Here is a 21085-nt window from a genome sequence, read left to right as displayed (position 1 = left end):
CCATAAAGATTGGGTACGTCATAATTAATCCGACTAAACGTTGAGGGGGCATTTGACTATTTTGAAGTTTTGAGGTAGCTACAAATGAATACAGTGTTTGGGGGTATGTTTTGAAGGATATTTTTTTTTCGTGTACAACCGATTTTAAATATAATAAAGTGAATACAGTGTAAAAGTAGCTACAAATGAATACAGTTGAGTTGAATACATTTGACTTGAATACAACTTAGTTGAATACATCTAACTTGAATACAGTGGAATCTGAATTGAATACAACGAAATCTGAACTTGAATACAGTGAAATCTGACTCAACCGAATTTTGAATACAATCTGATTTTTTAATACAATCTACTGTAGCGTACGAATACAATCTACTGTAGCTACGAAATGTAATTAGCTAAAATATAGCTACGCCCAATTTAAAACCCCCAAATGTTAGTCATTTATGTAAAATGCCCTAAAAATAAGGTGTAGTAGAAGCAACATTTTGAAAATTCCGAGGACCAAAGTGCCTAAAGAAATTATTCAAGAGGTGAAACCTTAATTTTAGCTACTAAAAAAAGATAAAATAAAAAAAATCGTCCTTACGTTTGAGTGTTGATTCAAAATAATCCCTTAAGTACGCACTTAGCAATTTTGATCCTTTAAGTTTGTCAAAAAAATACACTTTTAGTCTCCATAAAATACTTACCGAACTCTAGATTTGACAGGAACCATGAAAAAGGAAATTTTTTTTAGTTCAAACTCACATTTAGAGATACAGTTTTTATGCTTTCTGCAATTTTCAATTTATTTCTAGAGACTGATGTAGTTATTTGAAGTGTACTTTCTGCTAACTTATATCTTTTCAATGTCTATCAAAGAAAATTCACCGTTTTCATCAAATCTAATAGACGGAGTTCAGTAAATACTTTCCCAAGATTAAAAGTATTAACTTTTAATAAACTTAAAATACCAAAATTGTTAAGTGCATGCTTAAGGACTATTTTGAACCTACCCACAAACATAAGGGACAATTTTTGTCCTTTTCTCACAAAAAAAAACAACATTCTGTTTGGTTCCTCTCCATTATTTCCCTGAACCTCAAAAATCAATCTTGCTATATTTTCATGGCAATATCAATGTACATATCTCCCTTTTATTCATCACTAAAAATCCCACAAAACCCATCAATAACCAAACCCCATTTCCCCAAATTACCATTTTGTCCCCTCAAATCTCAACCCTCAAAAAATTTCCCTAAAAGAAAACACTTTCTTGTTTTTTCAGCAGAAAATGAGAACAACAATACTGTTAGTGAAAATCAAGATAATAATAATGGGTTGAAAAACAATGGAAATGAAAGTAATGGTAATAATGGTGGAAAACCAAGATTGAATTTAAGATGGATGGATCTTTTGTTAGACCCGGATCCGGATAATATTGTGGCAGTTGGGTTAACGGGTTTGTTAACATGGGCTAGTGTAAGTATATTGTGGCAGCTATTTGTTATAGCATTGGCTATTCTTCTTGCTGCTCTTAAATACTCCTTCATTGCTGCCCTTCTCATTTTCATCCTTATTACACTTCTTTAGCCATTTTTTGTGGACTAAATTTTAGTGTAAAGATAGCATTTTTCGTTTTGTTTAAGGTAAATTGAAACTTCATTGTACTTTCTTGTTTTGGTATTATATGCTAAAGTTGTTCTTTTTCAGCTTCTTGTTTGTCTTTGTTAGTAATATATCATTCCCAACTTCTCTTTGTTGAATGTTGTCTCGCTTATCCTTCCATACTAGTAGTCGTAGTATTACTGTTTCTTGTTAGTCGATAGCTGTTACTATTTACTGTCTCTTGTACTTCGATTATTACTGTCACTTTTTAAGAATACTCTGTCATGCTTTCTTTAGTATTTTCAATTTTGTCATTTCTTCTTCACTTCCGTTGTTTTCTTTTTTCGAAATGCTTTTATTGAGCCGAGGGTCTATTGGAAACAACCTCTCTGCCTCCCAAGGTAGGGGTAAGGTCTGCGTATACACTAGCCTTCCCAAACCCCACTTGTGGATTACAGTGGGTATGTTGTTGTTATTGTTGTTACTTGCGATTTTTACAACCAATTGATTGTTTAACAGAGGAACCACTAATTAAAAAGGGCAAAATAATGGATCTTTGAGAAACCATTTGAAGAATAAGAACTCAATGGCTACATAAATCAGAAGAAAATGCTAATAGTTTGGGGTTATTTTAGAAAATCTGAAGAGAATACTGCAATGAGCTTCAAACAACTATGAGTTCTGTGAGAGAAATCAGAAGCTTTCATTCATCGATAATCGAATATTACATCTCCAAATCATATAATCAAGTAACCGATCTACTACTACCTATTACATCTCCAAATCATATTGCAAATTATATAATAAGAAACGATCTACTACTACTAAGCATAACTAACTGTTGAGATTCCATTGCACATGCACTACTCAACACATGCTTTAATAATGTAAGCTATCCCAAAACAAGTATGGATGCACTATCAGGAGATACTTTATTGTCCAGTGTAGCTGAGCTCGAGTTACTTCGAGAGGCCTTTGAGCTGCTATGATCACTGCATTAGGTACTAAACTGGAGCTCCCGTGTCCTGCATGAACTGGATGATAAGATCCTGGGAATCTCGGGAAAACTCGAAGTTGATGATTCCGTTGATGTATGTAGAGTCTAGAAGAAGAAATTGATGCAAGCTGAAGGCTGGAAGACGAAGCTGCTGAAGATGCCAAGTTTTGGTTAATGGCTACTCAGATCAACGTCTTGTTCCCATTAAAGTCGTTGACCTGGGAGTGGCAGAGGAAAGAGAAAAGACTGTTTAAATCTTAAGATTGTTGTTCACCTTGGTCCAGATAAAACTGAAGGCAATACTGAACTGATAGTGGCTTCCCTCATTTGGTTGCTGGACCCAACCTCAGGTAGATTTGTGAAATTATAGTCCAAGTTGGTTTCAACAGTCACCAAACCTTCCAGTACTTTAACAACCAATGACATGGAAGGCCTCTTGGCGAAATTGCCTTGTAGACACCATACTGCGATGCTCATCATTTCTGTCACTGCTTCTTTGTGGAGCTGCATATCCTCATTGTTTTTGTCAACCATATCCATGAGCTGTTGTTGTTCTGCTTTTCTCCTTAAAACACTAACCAAATGGACATCTTCTTCATCTGCCTGGGTCCAATCCAAATTCTTTCTCCCACAGAGAATTTCCAAGAGCACAATTCCAAATGCATAAACATAAACCTTCTCAGTGATCACCGAGCTCAACCATTCAGGAGCTAAATACCCTGGTGTTCCTCTCATTCTAGTTACAACTTTGCTTTTGTCTTTCTCAATTAGTTTCGACAACCCAAAATCAGATATCTTAGCATTGAAGTTTTGATCTAGAAGGATGTTTTGTGGTTTGATATCCAAATGAATTATCTTCTGGCTGCAATCGTCATGAAGATAAGCTAACCCTTTGGCGATATCTGATATTATCCTTTGCCTTGTATGCCAAGTAAGCCCATTCTCTTGCCTTTCATGAGAGATCCACCTGTCCAGTGATCCATTTACCATGTATTCATAGATCAGAATCCTGTGATACTTTTCAGCACAAAATCCAATGAGTTTTACCAAATTGACATGGTGAATGCTACCAACTGTTTTTACTTCTGTTAAGAATGAATCCGTTACTTGACCTAGACCGTCCAGACGCTTCACAGCCATTTTGGTGCCGTCACTCAGTGTTCCTTCATAAACAGAGCCAAATCCTCCTTCCCCGAGTTTTCTGCTGAAATCTTCTGTAATTGTTTTCAAGTAATTGTAAGAGTACCCAGTTAGTATTCCCGGTAAGATTGTTGCTAGATCCAGAATATCCCCGGCCTTGCTGGACTGTTTCCTCTTTTTGAAAAGAGCAAAGCAAGCAGTGATACATAAAATTATTCCGAAAAAAGCTGCAAGAGTAGATCCTATTATCACTTTGTTGAAAGGTCTTGAATTCTTGATTGGTGATTGATTTTGTACCTTAAGAAAAACTGAGGTCTTGTCCCTTTCCTCCCCCACATTGTCCATGATAGAGAAGACTTCACTAAGTGATAAACAGTTTTTTATTCGAGTCTCATCCCAAACAACAGCTTTGCAAGAACAGTTACTCAGACAGGCCCTTTTGCAATCTTCCAATTTTTCCGCCTCAGACCATAAGTTCGAACTTATATGTCTGTTGTATCTGAGAAGGGTCACAAAATATGTGGTGCTTTTGAGCTCTACAAGACTATGATACTGCAAAGAGTCGCAAGAAATGGGCGTCAGCTCTGTACATCCATGATGGTCAAATGGCATGAAGAAGTTTGGACAACTACATTGACCATTATTTCTACAAATGCTGTATCTTCCACACACCGTTGGATAACCACATGAGTTCCCGATGTCTTGGGTCAAAATGTCAGATACCTCTTTCCATTCAAGGTTGTCCCATCGGTATACCCGTAAATGTCCATCAGGCCCAAGCTTCATGAAATGAGCTGCTGATGTATCAGAGTATTTGAAAGCAGTAATGCTTTGACCGTCAAAACTTAGATAGGGACTGTACGACATAGATGAAGCATAGTAAAACTGAGGTGGGTCAGAATCTACGTAAGTGACCCAGCTTCCATTGAGAATAGTAAGAGAAAGCAAACCTTGACTCCGATTCGATGCTGAAACGCTTGCTGTGAGCTTCTGCCCGGAAACCAAACTCTGCCCTGGAAGCAAATAATCCGTGGGATGATCAAAAGATTGCCAAATCGTGCGATTGGCCTTATCAAAGAGCACAAGATTCCCCTTTTCTGTCAAGATTAAGCCGGAAACAGATTTGCCAATAGTATTAGTGGACCATACAACAGTGCCATCAGAGTTTGCCAAGACCAAGTTGCCATCTTGGCCTAGTTGCAAGGTCGCGTTGGCTTTGACAGGATGGTTTCGGTTAGCAGACCAAAATAACTGATGCTCATCTATATAACCAATTGATCTGTTGCGGTATACCATGAGGATACCGAGAAGGCATTCCGTGGCTTTGTAATTGCACAAGAAGCCACAGAGGTACTGAGGGCCAGAAACTCCACTTACAAGGACGGGTGTCAAGGTAGAGGTGTCGTTGGTGGGATTAACAGTCGTACCAAATGGCCTGTTGATCCAGATAGTGGCAAGTCCGGCAGTGGAATTCCCAACAGCGCCGTTGAAAACCCACCACTGTTGGGATATGGCGAACCGAGATGAAGAAATGAAGAGAAAGATAAGAAAATGCAGTCTTTGTTCTGCAATCATTGCTACTATCTGCTTTAATGAGAATGAAACTATGGAACATTTGTTTTTCAAGTGGGACTTCTCTTTTAGAGTTTGGAACAAACTATTACAATGGCAAGGTTTCCTTAGACAACCTATGGCTTGGCAATATGAAGTGGTTTGGGCTGGTACATGTATGAAAAGATTTGAATGCAAAAGCTGAAGTTTATAGAATGGTGCTTGCAGGTTGTGTGTACTATGTTTGGCAAGAAAGGAATCATAGTGTTCCAAAGTGTAAAAGAAGACTTGAAACTATAGTCATAATGGTGATTCAAGAGATATTGCATAGAGCAGGTAAGAAGACAAGGTTGGGAAGAGTATTATAGAACATGATTTTTTATCCACTAGATAGTGTCTAGTTGTTTGGGGCTTAATGTCAACTCCAGTCAGTTTTTTTCTATTTTGAAGTGTACAGTTTCTTTTACCAAAAAAAAAAAAAAAAAAAAAAAATGCCTGTTGTTGTGCCTTTTTTGGAATGTATATGACCTTTCTTCTAGCTTGGTTTAATTGTTAGGGAGAAGGGCATCGCGTTTAATTTCTTTTGTATGCTCTCATGTTTCACACTTTTGTTGACTATGACTATAAACGAATGACTTCACATTGTATGTACCAAACTTTGACAAGCGAATCATGTTCATAGATGCATTTTACAAGGAAAGAGCATGAGTATAATTATTAATTTCAAGAACTTTGATATCACTTGTGTCGATTTTCATGCATGTATGTGCATAATTTGGTTTGGTTGGGTGGGGGGTTGGGGGTGGACAAAAGAAATGAAATAATCAGCTCTTTTTTGGCCTGTTCTGAAGATGTAAATAAGGTATTTACCTTTCTATTTTCTTTTCTTTTTGTCAAAAGTAGGAAAGGAAATTGAATCGAACGGTTCTTGTCTGCTTTTTCTTTTTTCTTTTTTGACCGAGAAACTTTTTTGATATATGCCCTATACTCATCCAATTTCTTATGTACACACTAAGCTTCTTTAGTTCCTAAAATAAATATAATCCATAAAAAATTTAAGGGTTTTATCACAAAAGTAATCAAGCAAGCAGGTGATGAAGGTTCAACTAGCAGCGAGCTAGTAGAGTACTATATTCTTAATGAACATGTGCTATCACCTGGCATGTGTCACTTTCCTAATCAAAAGATAGGAGAGCACTCTTTCTTCCGATGTTACCAGGTCCTTTTGTTCTTCAATACAGTTCTCCCGCGCGCCCTAGTATACTTTACTTGTTCATCTATATCAGTATGCATGGTTAGTTCACCAGGGGAATTGCCCTCCTAATCGAAGGAAATGGACGAAAATACAGTTCCCTTCCCTTGTGTTTGGGTGAAACAAATTTATTTCCACTCTTTTGGTACTCACCTCCTCGTTCAAGACAAGTTAAGATTCAATTTCTTATTCGAAAAAAAATTCCATTTGACTTAATGTGTTAATGATTCACAGAACTATGTATAAGTGAATCTGGAATCTTACAATATAATGTGTTAATGATCCACAGAAATATGTGTGTATTATTTAATACAGTCAACCAAATATTATACGGTGATTATGTTTTCCTTATGCAATCAACCAAATATTGTAATGTTATATGCGAGATTTTATACTGGGATTAATTGTTCCGATACCAAGAAAGCAGCAAATAGAGAGATGTTAGCGCCTTTCTCCACATACTGGGAGGGTTAATCGACTGCTAGCTCCAAAATTCAAAGATTAATGAAGTAACAATCAATTGGAAAGTAAGAATCATGTTTATACTCCTCCGAGCTACCAACAAATGAACTATATACAATTTGTTCCCTCTATCAAGCAAAAAAAATATTAGCTTCATCTTTGTCCTGTCTCATCCTTTCTATAGAAACTTAAAGCAAAAAAGTTACTCTATATGCTGCACAATTTCACTAAATTATCTCTAAGAGTCCAATTTCTGAATAGAGTTCACATAAGATCCTGATACTTGTTTCAACTTGTCAAGAAATTTACTTTGATGATGACATTCCACATGTTCAATTTCTGAAGCAGAGGCAATAAGAACAAAGTTCTCTCCATTCCCAACATCTATCTCATATAACTCTACGAAAACTTGTTGAAATTCAGTAATAACTAACTTGTACGATGCCTGATCTGATGGAATCACATTTATGATAACAACACCATTTTTCTCAAGCAATTTTCTTGTTGCCAACAACACTGATTTCTCCACAAACTGTATAGGAGGAGCACTCATACCTATACTAGCATCGCTCGAATCTAAATCAACCATGATCACATCAAATTTACCATCAAAATCATCCAAATGCTCGCTATTTTGAATCATTTCTAGTGCATCTCCAACGCGTAGATGTATGGACTTACTATTTTCCAACCCGAAATATTTCCTTGCAACATGTAAAACAACATTATCAGCTTCAATACCCAAGATTTGGAAACCAAGTTGGGAGCTTAAAAAACCAACAAGTGCTCCTCCTCCAACACCCAAACACAAAGCTTTCGGCTTTACTCCATTCCCAATTTGCGCGTCTAAATATGGACCGATAACTGAAAGACCTGCCACCATTGGATTCAAATAAGGATGAACTAAAACCCCATCATCAACTATCTCAAATTCAAGAAAATCGACTTTCTTGGGTCGCATCTTTATCTGTGTTTGTACCAAATTAGGCATTCTCTTAAACCTCAATCTCCTCCTAAACTCTTTACCTCCATTTTCCATTTCCAACTCTACATCTTCAATCAAGATTTCTCCAACAAAAGGTCCGATACATCTATCCAACACCACACTCCGAACCACCTCATCTTCGTAAACCAAGAACGGAATTTCAGTTAACGCACCACCTGTTCGACAAAATGCCTCAATCAAAAAGAATGACAGATATCAGAGTATAAAGGCTCAAACCATTCAATTTCGTTGCAAATTTTGAACATCACTTCTTTCAAAAAAAAAAAAAAAAATGTCCACATTTAAAAACTGCATAAAAAGTAACACTATTGTTTATAAGTGACAGATTTTGTAATTCAAAATATTTTAAAATATTATAAAAAGTTCTACTACTACTAAAAAGCCAATTGAACAATCCAAATAGTAATAGTATCTTATAAATTAGAATGAAAGTAATGATTTTAACGAAGAACGGAATAATTTCAGGTTACCCACCACTTGTTTGACAAAATGCCTCGATCAAAAAGAAAACGGATATCAGAGTATAAATGCTCAAACCAATAAATTTCATTGCAATTTTGAACATCAGTTCTTTCAATTTTTTTCTTAAAAATAAATAAAACGGCCACATTTAAAAACTGCATAAAAAGTAGCACTATAGTTTATAAGTGACAAAATTTTGTAGTTCAAAATATTTACAAAAATTATACTACTACTAAAAAACGAATTGGACTATCCAAACAGAAACAGTATCTTATAAATTACGTAGAATGAAAGTAATGATTTTAATCAAGAACAGAATAATTTCAGGTAACCCACCAACTGTTCGACAAAATGCCTCAATCAAGAAAGGCATCAAATTCTCTTCAACAACAGACGAATCCTCAACCCCATTGGAATTATACGACGTGGGGTGTTCCGAATTCGGGGTATTTCCGATTAAAATGAGGCGAGATAGGTGAGGGAAATTTAGGAGGAGTTGTAAATGGCCTTGTTGGGTACTAAAATTCCAATCGGATTCGCGGTTGATAGGAACTAACGTTGCAGCGATTTGAGTGGGTTGATCTGAAGGGTGAGGCGAATCAAGAATTGCAATGCGGAGCTGAGGAGAATTGAAGTAATGGAGATGAAGTAAAGGGTTTGGGATTGTGAAGGTGATGTAACGGGAAGGAACTATGGTTTTGAAAGCAGTTGGGTCTAACGACATTTTTGAAGAAAGAGGAGGGAAAGTTCTACAAGGTGAAAAAGGAAGAATGAAATGCTTTTTTGGGCTTTTATAAGAACTTTATTTGAAAAAAAAAAAGGCTTAATTCATATGTGGCCCCAAAATTTGTCTCTTTTTTCATTTTGGCTACTCAATTAAATGTCGTTTCTATTGAATTTCTAAACTTGGCTTTAAGTGTGTCTATTAAACACAATTCGACTTACATAGTATATATGGTTAGTTTCATTTTTTTAGCCTTACGCGTGAATGTCAATTAAAACACCCCACCCATTTTAATTAGACGCATCAGAAACTGGAAATAAAAATCAAATTGGAAACTAAAAACTAAGAAACCAAAACTAGAAAATAAAAACTGAAAACTAAAACTGGAAAATCAAAAATTGAAAATTAAAAAACCAAAATTGAAAACTCAAAAATCAAAAACAAAATTTAATATTTGATGTGTATAACTAAAATGGGTATGGTGTTTTAATTTGTTGAATTTTTCACATAGGATGCGATGACATTCATGAGCAACGCTAAAAAAAATAAAACTCACCATATATGCTATGAAGTCGGATTGTGTTTGATAGACACACTTGAGGCCAAGTTCAGGCATTCAATAGGAACAACACTTAGTTAAGGTGCAAAATGGATAAAAGGGGCAAGTTTAGGGGGCCGCATATGCATTAAGCCTAAAAAAAATGGAAAAGGGGTCAAAAATATCTCTGAAACATGTCAAATTTGCCATCCGTTACGTTTTTGGTTTAAAAATGCTCGTCATTATGTTTTTGGCTCAAAAATACCCTTCATACTAGCGGTTGTTCCAAAAACGGGAAAAAAGGGTCAATTTTGCTCTTGAATTGGGGGCTGAAAGTGGAAGATATACAATAATATAAAGCGAAGTAGTATACACATTCTCGTTTTAACAAATAACTAGTACAAACAATATTAGTCACAATTCACCCATGTCCCACTATTATGAGGCAAAAAATATCACGGTTGTCTTCAACTAAAATTATATCTTAGAACTGATAATTGTTTAAAAAACTATTTTGATCGTAAGACATCTAATAATTATGAGGCAAGAAATGTAACCATTCGTCTTCAACTAAAATTATACCTTAGAATTGATAATTTCAGTTGAATTCGCGGTTGATACTTGATAGGAACTAACATTGCGGCAAGCTCGGTTTAGAATTAGAGAGAGGGAAATCGAGGACGGCAATGCGGAGTTGAGAAGAATTGAAGTAATTTGAGATGAAGCAAAGGGTTTGGGATTGTGAAGGTAATGTAGCGGGAAGGAATTATGGTTTTGAAAAGCAGTTGCATCCAACGACATTTTTGAAGAAATAGGAGGAAAAGCTACAAGGTAAAAAGGAAGGATGAAAGCACAAGAACAAAAGGAAGGATGAAAGCACGAGAACACCTTATTCGGAAAAAAGAACAAAAAAAAGGGATAATCACCTTTCAATTATTGATAAAACCTCATTTTGATCCTTATAATATATAAATAAGCATATTTTTAACTTTCAATTAACTAAAATGAAGTTTTATCTTTACTAATAAAATTTATAATCACGTAAATCATTAAATATTTATAATATATTTCAAATTACAAATTTTAACTTTTTCTTTATGTTCTTCCAATTTGTATTTAATCAAATATCATCATATCATATAAGATGAGTTTCAACCTTAACATCAAGCTGAACAACGAAAACTTGTCAAAACGGAGCAACATAAATTATCAACACGCGTCTATATTACTCGACACTTCTGATTAGAGCACCCAACATATAAATAACCTAGGACTATAGAAGGAAAAATAATGATTGTAAATAGTTCAAGAATTTCTAAGTTAAGGAAATTAATCAGGCATGGAGAAAAAGAATGAAGGAGTAACATTTGAAAAAGGCAATATGCAGAAACCAACACAAATACAAAAGTGGCTAAGGAAGCACAAGTTGCAATATACTGCAGCCACCAAACACCCTTTTGTTTATAGCATCCATGATGGTTCTGTCGATTTCTCTTCTTTCAAGAAATGGCTGGTAATTAATCTAGTGTAATTTCTTTTGACATTGTTTGGTGTAGTTTTAATTAGTTGTTTTTATTTCGGGTTACTAAGTAGGCGTTTGGACATGAGTTGATTAATATTTGAATATTAAATTATTAAAATTAATTTAGAAGAAATTGTATGTGATAATTGAAGTTATGTTTTGAACATGAAAATGACGTTGATAAATTTTTCTCAGTGAAAACCGGAGAAATTGTTAATTTTACTTTTCAAACGTTAAATTTTATATTTATATCCTCCCTAAATTAAATTAAGGGGTAATTAAGGTCTGCGTACACCCTTATCCTCTCCAGACCCATCTTATACACTCTACCCCTCTCCACCCTCTCCAGACCCCATAAATGACCGCACTTAATGGGATTATACTGGGTATATAGTTGTTGTATGTTTTAAGTTTGCAATTGAAATAATAGACTAATTTGATAAACAAATACTATTGAAATATTATTACAGAAATAGTATGATTTTGGTATAATAAAATAAAAGTTCGAGTGATCATAAGTAAAATTACGAATTGTCGCGTTTTTATATAGTCGATTACCTTAACATGTAAAAAAAAATATCTTTTAATTTCTTTTGCAGGAAAGGGAATATGTGTTCGTGAAAACGGCGTTGGCAGCATTTGCAGCTAGTGTTTTGCTTAAAGCATGGAAAGAGTCGACTAATAGCTCTGATGTTGAAGTAATGTTGGCTGGTTTGGGCTATTTAAATGATGAGATTTGTTGGTTAAAAAAAGAAGCTCCCAAGTGGCACATTTCCTTGACCAGTCTTGTTGTTGATCACAAGCCCGTCCTTGATTACTTTAGGTATTTACTACTACTAATAATCTTGCAGCAATAACTATTTTGGTAAGGATTTAGCTTCTATATATACCTCGATAATATACAGAAATTTACACCGTTTGTGTCCTTTGATACGTATAGCAGCCTAGCAGGTCACTCTTCTCATTATTTTCATGGACAGCTATTATCTTTACTTATTTAGTTTGTTTTCCAAGTTATCGGTCTCAGTTTCTTATGACGATAGTTAATCTTTTAGGTGATTTATAGTGTAAACTTTTTAGCACGGTACAGGTTCTCTTTTTATTTTTCACATGGTGTCTGACCTAATTATTTGGATTCGCGTCTGAAAATTAGTAAAATGCTCCTAATAAAGGCAGCTACTCCATGATCAAGTCTCAAACTCAGGTTAAGGGTGCTCTCGATACTAGGACAACTTTTATCAGGTTAAGGATGAAGGAGCATCTGCTGCCACAACTCTTATCATAGAATATATATTTTTTCCTTATGGTTAGTACATAGAAAATCTTAATTATTGAAAATTTGCATTTTTGATTTAGATTTTCAAGCCTAAAGTTCAGCCACAGATTACACAATAAATTATATTACTTGTTTTAACTAGGCAAAAATTACTATATTCATGATCCACTTGATCTAGGGGCAAAGTATGTTACATTTGTTGAGATATATACTATTAATCATGTGTTTGGATATAATATTTATTATAGTATTTAAATAGATCATGTACTAGTATGTGTGTCATTTACTTATATAGTAGATGATTTAATGTATAGAGTTAAGCTTATACACGGAAGATTAAATCGTCGGTTCTTATAAGTATAAAATCTATGTTCACAATCTAAGGTGAAAATTGGACAAATCCATCAGTATGATTGTAGCACAAGATTAATATAATGTATCTTCATTATGGGAACGGTAAAGTTCCGTCTTCTTGTAAGGTGAAAATTAAGTACATTTGTATGTATTGAACGGACGAGTTCCGTCTTCTTGTGCTACGTTTTGAGTAGAGATAAGTGTTTTTTCTGCGAATATATAAAACAAATTCTCTAGTTCATTAAATGTACTTATACTCTTAATCTTGATATAATTATTATGATCGATGTGATTTGTTCATTATTTTGATTTATTAAAAGGTACGACTCAATTGCGGGTCTATGTATTCCTGGTAAATTGGATAATGGCAAATTACATTTGTGAAATAATAATTAGTTGATAGAATCCATGTCTCGACCTTGAGATTCATGATACCCTTTTATGGATGCTTATAAGTCTCACGTGAAAACCTGTAGGTGGATTTTGTATCTGTCACGTGATGTAAGTTAAGCAAAAATATAAAGGATTCAATTAGTCAATGAATTAAATTGTCAGTAATTTAATTTAATTGATTGGTATCTGTAACCTTAACATGGGGAGTTAAATCAGGTTTAATGTATGATTTCGAAATCGAACTGACGAGTGCACTTACGATTTTTTAGTGGAATAATTCGTAATTTATTATGGTAGGATTAATTAAGATATTTCGAATTAATTCCATAATAGGAAGCCTCGTTAATTAAATTTTGTGGTCCCTGCTGTGCCCGAATAATAAAGAATTAAATGGAATATTATTTCTTGGTGGAAAATAAAGACCCAACAGGTTTTGGAAAAGGGTGAAAACCCTAAAACCTGTAGTTATAAAATAGGGGTCTTATTCTATAAGGAGGCTAAGGGTTTTACAAGTTTCTACACTTTTTCCATAGAAATTCGCCCGCACGAATTTCACAAATTCTAGTATTATTCGACGATCTCGTGGATGGTGTGTGTTCGTGGTTGAAGATTCGATTCTTGGTCGCGGTCACGCTTCAAGAGATAAGTATCAATTTTATGTTTAATTAATATCTTGATTATATGTTATCTATATTAAATGCAAGTTCGATTCTGGCTATTTGCTTCCGCTGCATATGCCTGTATTCCATCAACATTCACTTCTTGAAGTGCTTAATTTTATGCTCTGTTTTTTCTTTCCAATTAACTACATAGTTTCATCTAAATTGATGGTACAGATTTTTTGAACGGTTGACAAGTTCAGAGGTGAAGTATGCAGAGGCAGTAGCCATTTTATGGGCAGTGGAATCAGTTTATCACAATGGTTTTGGGCAATGTTTGGAAGAAGGAAATAACACTCCACAAGAAATGAAAGATGCTTGTAAAAGATTTGGCAATGACAATTTCAAACAATATTGTCAATCACTTGAAAACATAGCTAATCGAAGGCTAGAAGAGGTATCGGACGAAGAAGTATCGAAGACTGAAGTTTTAATCCTCGAGTTTCTTGAAAATGTTGTTCATTTCTGGAGTATGAATCTTGATGAAACTTGAGTTTTTGTTACTTGTTCCTATTTCAATGTTGAAATAAAAATAGTGGGATGTGTAATGTAACATGGAGCTGAGTTTTGTATAGTTACTCTGTTGGTGTATGTGTTGGTTAATTTGTCAGTTTTTTTCTTTCTTTTTTTCACGATGTCTTCTTCCTGTTAACATGAATACAAAATTTTAAAATTCAAAATGCTAGAGTTATAATTAAGTTTCTAATATAGTCATATTTTATGTTTAGCAAGAACCAAATAGGATTAATTAAATGAGGTTTTCCTTTCCTTATTAAGATTGTATCAATGACTATTAAGTTCTCCAATTGCAGCTCTTATTAAAGTTGAACAAGAAATTATTGTATGATTCGTATTTTGGAAGCAATTGCATGCAAATAAATTCTTGCTAGTTCTTCCTATAACTAAGAGCAAGAGGTAAAATTTACTACTCATCAATCGGAAAAGAAACATAAACTTTGATATGAAAAATCGATTTTTTTTGTTTTGACCCATTTGAAATCTATGTTATATCGAATGACACTTCTTTTTTGCTCCGTCACAATTGTATTAGTGATTTTATGTTGTTATCGCTCTTATTCGAAGTTGAACAAGACAATTATTTTATAATTCGTATTAGTAATCTCTTTAAAAATTGTATTAAGTAATTCTTAAACAAGATAATTATTGTATGATTCTAACTAGCGACCAAGACTTCACACTAGTCGTTCAGAAAATTGACTTGGAACTTGAACAATTATCCACAAATTAGTTTGTGCTATTCTAACTATAACCAAGACTAAGAGGTAAAATTAACAAATATGATCATTCTAATTAAACATTCCTCATCCTTGGTAAGGAAAATTCGATCTCTAAAAAGAGTTTCGACCCATCAAGTTTTAGGCGGGGCAACCGCCTGCCCCAAACCCGGCCCATTTCCATATCGCTACAGTGGAGTAAAATTGATCTCAAACAAGTAGGTTCAAAATAGTCCATTAAATATACACTTAACAATTTTGGTCCTTTAAGTGTGTCAAAAGTTTAACACTTTTGATCTTCGTCAAATATTTACTGAATGTTGTCGTTAGATATGACAGGAACTATAAAAATCATAAAAAAAATAGCGAGAACTTATATTTAGGCAGACAATTTTAGAAGCTTCTGCTATTTTTAATTTATTTTGATAGTCTGATGCAATATTTTGAGGTGTAATTTTTGCTCTTTTTTCATACTATCTTTTAAGCGTCTAGTGTTTTTTTTTTTTTTTTTTTTTTTTTTTTTTTTTGCGTATTACACGATTTGATTGAATTTTCTTGGTATTCATAGTTTAACATTTTTTTTTTTTACAGTATCTGTCAAATCTAGAGTTCGTGGGAGACTAAAAGTGTTAAACTTTTGCAACTTAAAAGACCAAAACTGTTAAGTGCATACTTAGGCCCTGTTTGGACATGGTTTGAAACCATGTTTGGACATGCAATTTGGATATTTTAAGGAGTATTTTCTCTCATAAACATAAAAACCCCACAAGTTATGAAAACTATCAAAACATTCTCAATTCTTATACAATCTTACCAAATGAGCAAGTCATAGTTCATAACAAAATTAATACTCTAATTCATAACAACCGGCTCAAAATTAATACTAGCACCTTTCTAAAAATACAACATCAATTGGACGGTTGGTGGACATAAATAAAATTGGGAGACATATATAAATTAAAAGGTTGGTAGACATAAATAAAATTTGGTGGAAGTTAATGCGATTGGTAAATGATTGATGGAGGTAATTGTTAAAAATATCTATCAACTTATGATTTTTTTTTTATAAAATATAAATTTATGGGTTAAATTTTATATTTAAAAAGTTGAAATTATAATTTCAAACTATGAGTGAAATTGCATGTCAAAATGCTCAAACGCCTACTTAAAAGGACTATTTTAAACTTGCCCTCTAACATAAGAGACCATTTTTGTCATTTTTTCCGTTACAGCGCCTCGTGTTCTCCACCTTTCCCATAGAAAAAAGCAAATACTCTTCGTACCAAACAATAAAGAACAAGTTGAAAAGAAAATGGAAGGAGCTAAGAAAGAAATTTCAATGATCGAAAAATGGCTAAATCAACACCAGAAATTATATACAGCAGCCACAAGACACCCATTTACTCTTAGCATCCGTGATGGCTCTGTTGACCTCTCTGCCTTCAAGCGATGGCTGGTAAAAAATATATATATATATATATATATTGTCCAAATTTATAAGCAAGTTAAAATATATTGTTCTTCTGTTTCTTGGTTTAAGGTTTTCTGTTACTTGTAACGATACTAAACTGTATGCTAATCGGGTAAGTTTCATGATTTAGAAGGAATTGTTGATGGAGAAAAGACTTGTTTTATATTTGTTGATAAGAAGTTACATCTGATGCAAATTTGTATATATAGGATAGAGTAAGAACAAGATATCCTAATGTTAAAACCACTTAGAGAAAATCTTTCAATTAAGGAGAGAAAATTTATCCACTGCTACTGACAAATAAAAAAAGATAATTGGAACAATGATCTAACTAGGAGAACAAGAAGTTAATATGTAAATAATAGGTGTTTGATACAGTATTAAAAACTCCCTTATAGTGTTTGCTTACTGTCAAAGTGTCAATGACTCCGAGTGCTTTTCTGAAACATTCAAGTTTGGACTTATTTGATAATTTACAGGAATTCTCTTTTGAGCTCAATTGAATGTAATGATAGCTAACTTCAATGTGCTTTGTTTCGACCTGAAAATAATTGGTTCTGATGCGAGCTTGATGGCACTTTACTGTTATGTTAATTTGAACGATGTAATCGACTTTTACACAACATACCTCATAGCAAACTCTCAACTGCATACATTCCTAGGAAGCCATAGTTCCTGCCACATATTCAGCTTTGGTGCTTGAGTCACATATACAGAGCTTGATGGGGCTTTGATTGTTTCTATATTTGAGCTGTAACAATATTCTATGAGTAAGATCTGACTAGGTGAACAGAAAGTAAAAGCTGTAAATAATAGGTGTAAGATACAGTGTTAAACACTATCATAGTGCATTCTTAGTGTCATTCTATCAATGACTCCAAGTGCTGTTCCGAAACATTCAAGTTTAGCAATTTGATTATTTAAAGGAATTCTCTTTTAGCTCAATTGTTCGTAATGATAGCTAACTTCAGTGTGTTTTGTTCATCACCTGAAAATAATTACTAGGATTTCTACAACATGGGTGCACTAATAAAAAAGGAGGAAAAATAGGTACTAAGTGAGAATTGATCCCTGTTTCTTTAGGTAAATAACTCAGCCTTCAACCAAGGGCACCATGTAGCCTTTTTGAATCATGGGTGCCAGACTGCCAGCAGATAATATTAGATCAATTTAAGAAATAAAGGGCAGCCCGGTGCACTAAGCTCCCCCTATGCGCGGGTCCGGGGAAGGGCCGGACGCTGAGTCTATCGTATGCGCGCCTTACTTGCATTTTACGCAAGAGGTTGTGTCCATGGCTTGAACCCGTGACCTCATGGTCACATGGCAGCAACTTTACCAGTTACTCCAAGGCTCCTCTTCACATCAATTTTAAGAAATATGTACATAAAATACATTGTTTGGAGGAGAGACCATGGGTTCACATGCACAATAAAATGCACAATAAAATAGCCTATAAATTCGCCCCTGCACAACATATCTCCTTGCAAACTCCCAGCAACATACATCACTAGGCAGCCATAGTTGCTGCCACATATTCAGATTAGTGCTTGGTGTTGCAGCCACATGTTGAACAAACTCTCAATCAGAGCTTGATGGTTTTGATTGTTTCTGTTTTTGAGCTTTAACCATATTCTATGGTGTGACACTTCGCTTGTCTTTTTGGTTTCTATGGTGCCCTGTTCTGTACAATTTCTATCTTGCAAGCTCATGCAGCTTTCTATCAGTTAAATATTAAAAGTTTGATGCAGGGGCAAGATTATATATTCGTTAGAGCCTTTGTCCCTTTCGTAGCAAGTTTACTGCTGAAAGCTTGGAAGGAGTCGGATGATGATTCAGACGTAGAGGTCATTTTAGGTGGTGTTGCTGCGCTGAACGATGAGATATCATGGTTCAAGAGAGAAGCATCTAAGTGGAGTGTTTCACTGTCTAGTATTGTCCCTCAAAAGGCTAACCTGGAATATTGCAGGTATAAGGTGGACTATATACATATACAAGATCTTGCGCATTTCTATAATTAGGCTAAACTCGTTTTTTGTGGTTCAAAGTTGTCCCACTATTGCAATGTCTACTCCTTTATCATGCTTTCCTGTTCAACATGAAATTGGTTGCCTTATTTCTATCTGCTATTGTCATCCTTTTTCTTAGAATTTAAAGTTCAACAATTCTAATTTGATAGTATCTGAAGATGCACTCAGCCCCTGATTGGTTTTTTTCAACTACTATTTCAGTATTTCTACATATCTTATTAAACAAAACAGATTTTGCTTTGCTCGTTTCACCCCCCCTGAAGAATTTTATCGTGTAGTCTGGCTAACTGGTCAAGCTGATATAGACCTTTTAAAATTCTATTAACCTGTATTCCAGCTCCTAGCTGTGCTGTTTAATTGACAATCTTCTCTGCTGAAGTTCATCGATATCGTTTTTTAATCATGTAATCGGGCTAACTGGTCAAGCTGATATAGACCTTTTAAAATCCTATAAACCTGTACTCAAGCTCCTAGCTGTGCTGTTTTATTGACAATCTTCTCTGCTAAAGTTCATCGATATTGTTTTTTTTATCATGTAATCTGGCTAACTGGTCAAACTGATATAGACTTTTTGGAATCCACTAAACTTGTATACATGATCCTAGTGGTGCTGTTTCACTGTCAATCTTCTCTGCTAAAGTTTATCGACTTTGTGTGTGGTTTTTGCTGTTAATACGGGACAATAAGCAAATTTCTAGTGGTTCAGGCATTGTGTTAGAATTGGCTTGCAGTATTTTAATCTTAAAAAGGAAAAGATATGAATACAGATCATGTTTTACTTGTGCCTAAACAATGTCCTTACCTTCTCACTGCTAGTAAACTAAACCAAAGACATCAAAGACATGTTTTTTTGTCCTGTGTATATACGGTGAGTGAACTTTAATCAAGTCGGCCGTGGAGATTTTCTTTTGATTAACTTGTGCTCTTTTGATAACAGATTTTTGGAAAGCTTAACGAGCCCTGAAGTAGAATATAGAGTTGCTATTGCAGCCTTTTGGGCAATTGAAGCTGTCTATCAAGAAAGTTATGCCCATTGTTTATCTGATGGCTCTAAAACCCCAGAAGAACTAAAAGAGACTTGTCAAAGATGGGCCAATGATGGTTTTGGTCAGTATTGCCGTTCTCTTCAAACTATAGCTAATCGTCGTCTTGAGAAGTCACCAGAAGATATCGTTTCAAAAGCTGAGGCAACGGTTGTACGTGTTCTGGAGTATGAAGTTGAGTTTTGGAACATGAGTCGTGGGGAAACCTGAGTGCCTCTTGTTTCCCACCACATTCATGTACAGAGACGTTTCAAGTAGTGCGACGCCAACATTTTCACTCAGACGATATGTTGTACTCTATATGGAAAAAATGTGAAAGTGCTTCTAGCAAATAATTGTTACATTGGCATGTTTTGGCTTCATTAACAAGAAATGTTTTTAATCCGATCCGACCCATTTTCATTTTCATTTTCTTTTCATCTTCTCTTTTGTGGCCCCAAAAGAAGGGTATTTCCTGCGATCCTTCATCTCCTTCTTCCACAAACAGTGACTTTTGACCAATAATTCTCATATGAAAATACTAATCCGGTTGTAAAACATTTTCGAGAAGCCTTTATCAACAAATATTGATTTTTTTTTTTTTTTGAGAAAAATATGTTTGAACAAATATTAGAAACTCTTTGACTGCTCCCCAAAAAAATTCCCCCCTAAAGTGTCTAAAACCACTTCTCACATGAAGAAGCTACTAGTACTAGTACTATAAAAGTACTAGTACTATAAAAGTGGTGTTTGATTTGATTTTCTAGAGAATTAGCCAAACGTTTCTATTTTTGAGAAGAAATTGCATCGGTTGCCCTTCAAATGAGCTGGTCTTTAATTTTTGCCCTCAGAACTTTAAGAGCGATTTAACCAGTGAGATATTATAATGTGAAAATATAAATTTAATCTACAACAGAAATTATTGCCTTGAGGGACAAAAGTGCAAATGACCCATTTTTCCATCCAGAGGAGAACCCAAAAAAAAAAAAAAAAAAAAAAAGAGATTTCGGAGAGGGAAAAAGGAGGCGGGAATGTATGTAATAAGATAAAAGGCGGTAAAACATTATAACTTTTCAGTCCCTAGGGAAAAACAAAAACAAAATAAAAGCTCTCCAAACACAACCGTCGCATTACCTTCCGCCGTTGTATCGTAAACTTGCCTACTGGCGTTGCCACAGTTTCCTATCAAAGGCTCTTCAGGTACTCTCTACTCCACTCTTTACCACTGATTTCCTTAATCACCATTTTATTTATGATTATTGAATCGCTCTGTATCTAGCAATCTTAAGTCTTACTGTATTTTCGATTATTCATTATCAGCATTCAACATAGAACCATAGAAACATCCGATTTTAGCAACAGAAGCATACTTTACTTTTCGCGTCTAATTAAATCTGTGATTGA

General features: G+C 34.6%; 5 protein-coding genes across 6 annotated transcripts; 3 read left to right on the top strand and 2 right to left on the bottom strand.

Moving 5' to 3' along the window:
- Positions 1-2285: 2285 nt before the first annotated feature.
- Positions 2286-5911, bottom strand: LOC132059156 (G-type lectin S-receptor-like serine/threonine-protein kinase SD2-5). The gene has a single exon (XM_059451682.1). It carries the CDS (start codon positions 5300-5302, stop codon positions 2858-2860), a length of 2445 nt encoding a protein of 814 aa, XP_059307665.1. The 5' UTR covers positions 5303-5911; the 3' UTR covers positions 2286-2857.
- Positions 5912-7002: 1091 nt separating this feature from the next.
- Positions 7003-9263, bottom strand: LOC132059155 (uncharacterized). Its single transcript, XM_059451681.1, has 2 exons — positions 8797-9263; positions 7003-8153 (listed from the first exon to the last, which is right to left on the bottom strand). The coding sequence occupies exons 1-2, from the start codon at positions 9182-9184 to the stop codon at positions 7231-7233; spliced, it is 1311 nt and encodes a 436-aa protein (XP_059307664.1). The 5' UTR covers positions 9185-9263; the 3' UTR covers positions 7003-7230.
- Positions 9264-11061: 1798 nt separating this feature from the next.
- LOC132061061 (probable bifunctional TENA-E protein) lies at positions 11062-12101 on the top strand. The gene is made up of 2 exons (XM_059453938.1): positions 11062-11235; positions 11844-12101. Exons 1-2 carry the CDS (start codon positions 11062-11064, stop codon positions 12099-12101), a joined length of 432 nt encoding a protein of 143 aa, XP_059309921.1.
- Positions 12102-12427: 326 nt separating this feature from the next.
- On the top strand, positions 12428-14419 carry LOC132061060 (probable bifunctional TENA-E protein). Its single transcript, XM_059453937.1, has 2 exons — positions 12428-12486; positions 14104-14419. Exons 1-2 carry the CDS (start codon positions 12428-12430, stop codon positions 14417-14419), a joined length of 375 nt encoding a protein of 124 aa, XP_059309920.1.
- Positions 14420-16387: 1968 nt separating this feature from the next.
- Positions 16388-20089, top strand: LOC132059152 (probable bifunctional TENA-E protein). 2 transcript variants are annotated; one of them, XM_059451678.1, is made up of 3 exons: positions 16388-16617; positions 18381-18598; positions 19597-20089. In XM_059451678.1, the coding sequence occupies exons 1-3, from the start codon at positions 16474-16476 to the stop codon at positions 19910-19912; spliced, it is 678 nt and encodes a 225-aa protein (XP_059307661.1). In that variant the 5' UTR covers positions 16388-16473; the 3' UTR covers positions 19913-20089. The 2 variants fall into 2 exon arrangements, with proteins under 2 accessions (XP_059307661.1, XP_059307662.1); XM_059451679.1 differs by having other exon boundaries at positions 16438-16617; positions 18371-18598.
- The last annotated feature ends 996 nt before the right edge of the window (positions 20090-21085 follow it).

This window comes from Lycium ferocissimum, chromosome 6 (genome assembly GCF_029784015.1).
Source record: "Lycium ferocissimum isolate CSIRO_LF1 chromosome 6, AGI_CSIRO_Lferr_CH_V1, whole genome shotgun sequence".
Lineage (NCBI taxonomy): Eukaryota > Viridiplantae > Streptophyta > Magnoliopsida > Solanales > Solanaceae > Lycium > Lycium ferocissimum.
The sequence above is the reverse complement of the archived record's forward strand: the minus strand, read 5'-3'. Positions and strand labels throughout refer to the sequence as shown.

Bases quoted from the DNA above. Each gene is read 5' to 3' on its own strand.
- LOC132059152 (XM_059451678.1), top strand. From the start codon at position 16,474: ATGGAAGGAGCTAAGAAAGAAATTTCAATGATCGAAAAATGGCTAAAT. The intron at 16,618-18,380 runs GTAAAAAATATA...AGTTTGATGCAG, and splicing joins CTGCCTTCAAGCGATGGCTG to GGGCAAGATTATATATTCGT. The intron at 18,599-19,596 runs GTATAAGGTGGA...TTTTGATAACAG, and splicing joins GCTAACCTGGAATATTGCAG to ATTTTTGGAAAGCTTAACGA.
- LOC132059156 (XM_059451682.1), bottom strand. From the start codon at position 5,302: ATGATTGCAGAACAAAGACTGCATTTTCTTATCTTTCTCTTCATTTCT.
- LOC132059155 (XM_059451681.1), bottom strand. From the start codon at position 9,184: ATGTCGTTAGACCCAACTGCTTTCAAAACCATAGTTCCTTCCCGTTAC. The intron at 8,154-8,796 runs GTGGGTTACCTG...TTTGTCGAACAG, and splicing joins GGCATTTTGTCGAACAGTTG to GTGGTGCGTTAACTGAAATT.
- LOC132061060 (XM_059453937.1), top strand. From the start codon at position 12,428: ATGATCAAGTCTCAAACTCAGGTTAAGGGTGCTCTCGATACTAGGACA. The intron at 12,487-14,103 runs GTTAAGGATGAA...TTGATGGTACAG, and splicing joins ACTAGGACAACTTTTATCAG to ATTTTTTGAACGGTTGACAA.
- LOC132061061 (XM_059453938.1), top strand. From the start codon at position 11,062: ATGGAGAAAAAGAATGAAGGAGTAACATTTGAAAAAGGCAATATGCAG. The intron at 11,236-11,843 runs GTAATTAATCTA...TTTCTTTTGCAG, and splicing joins CTTCTTTCAAGAAATGGCTG to GAAAGGGAATATGTGTTCGT.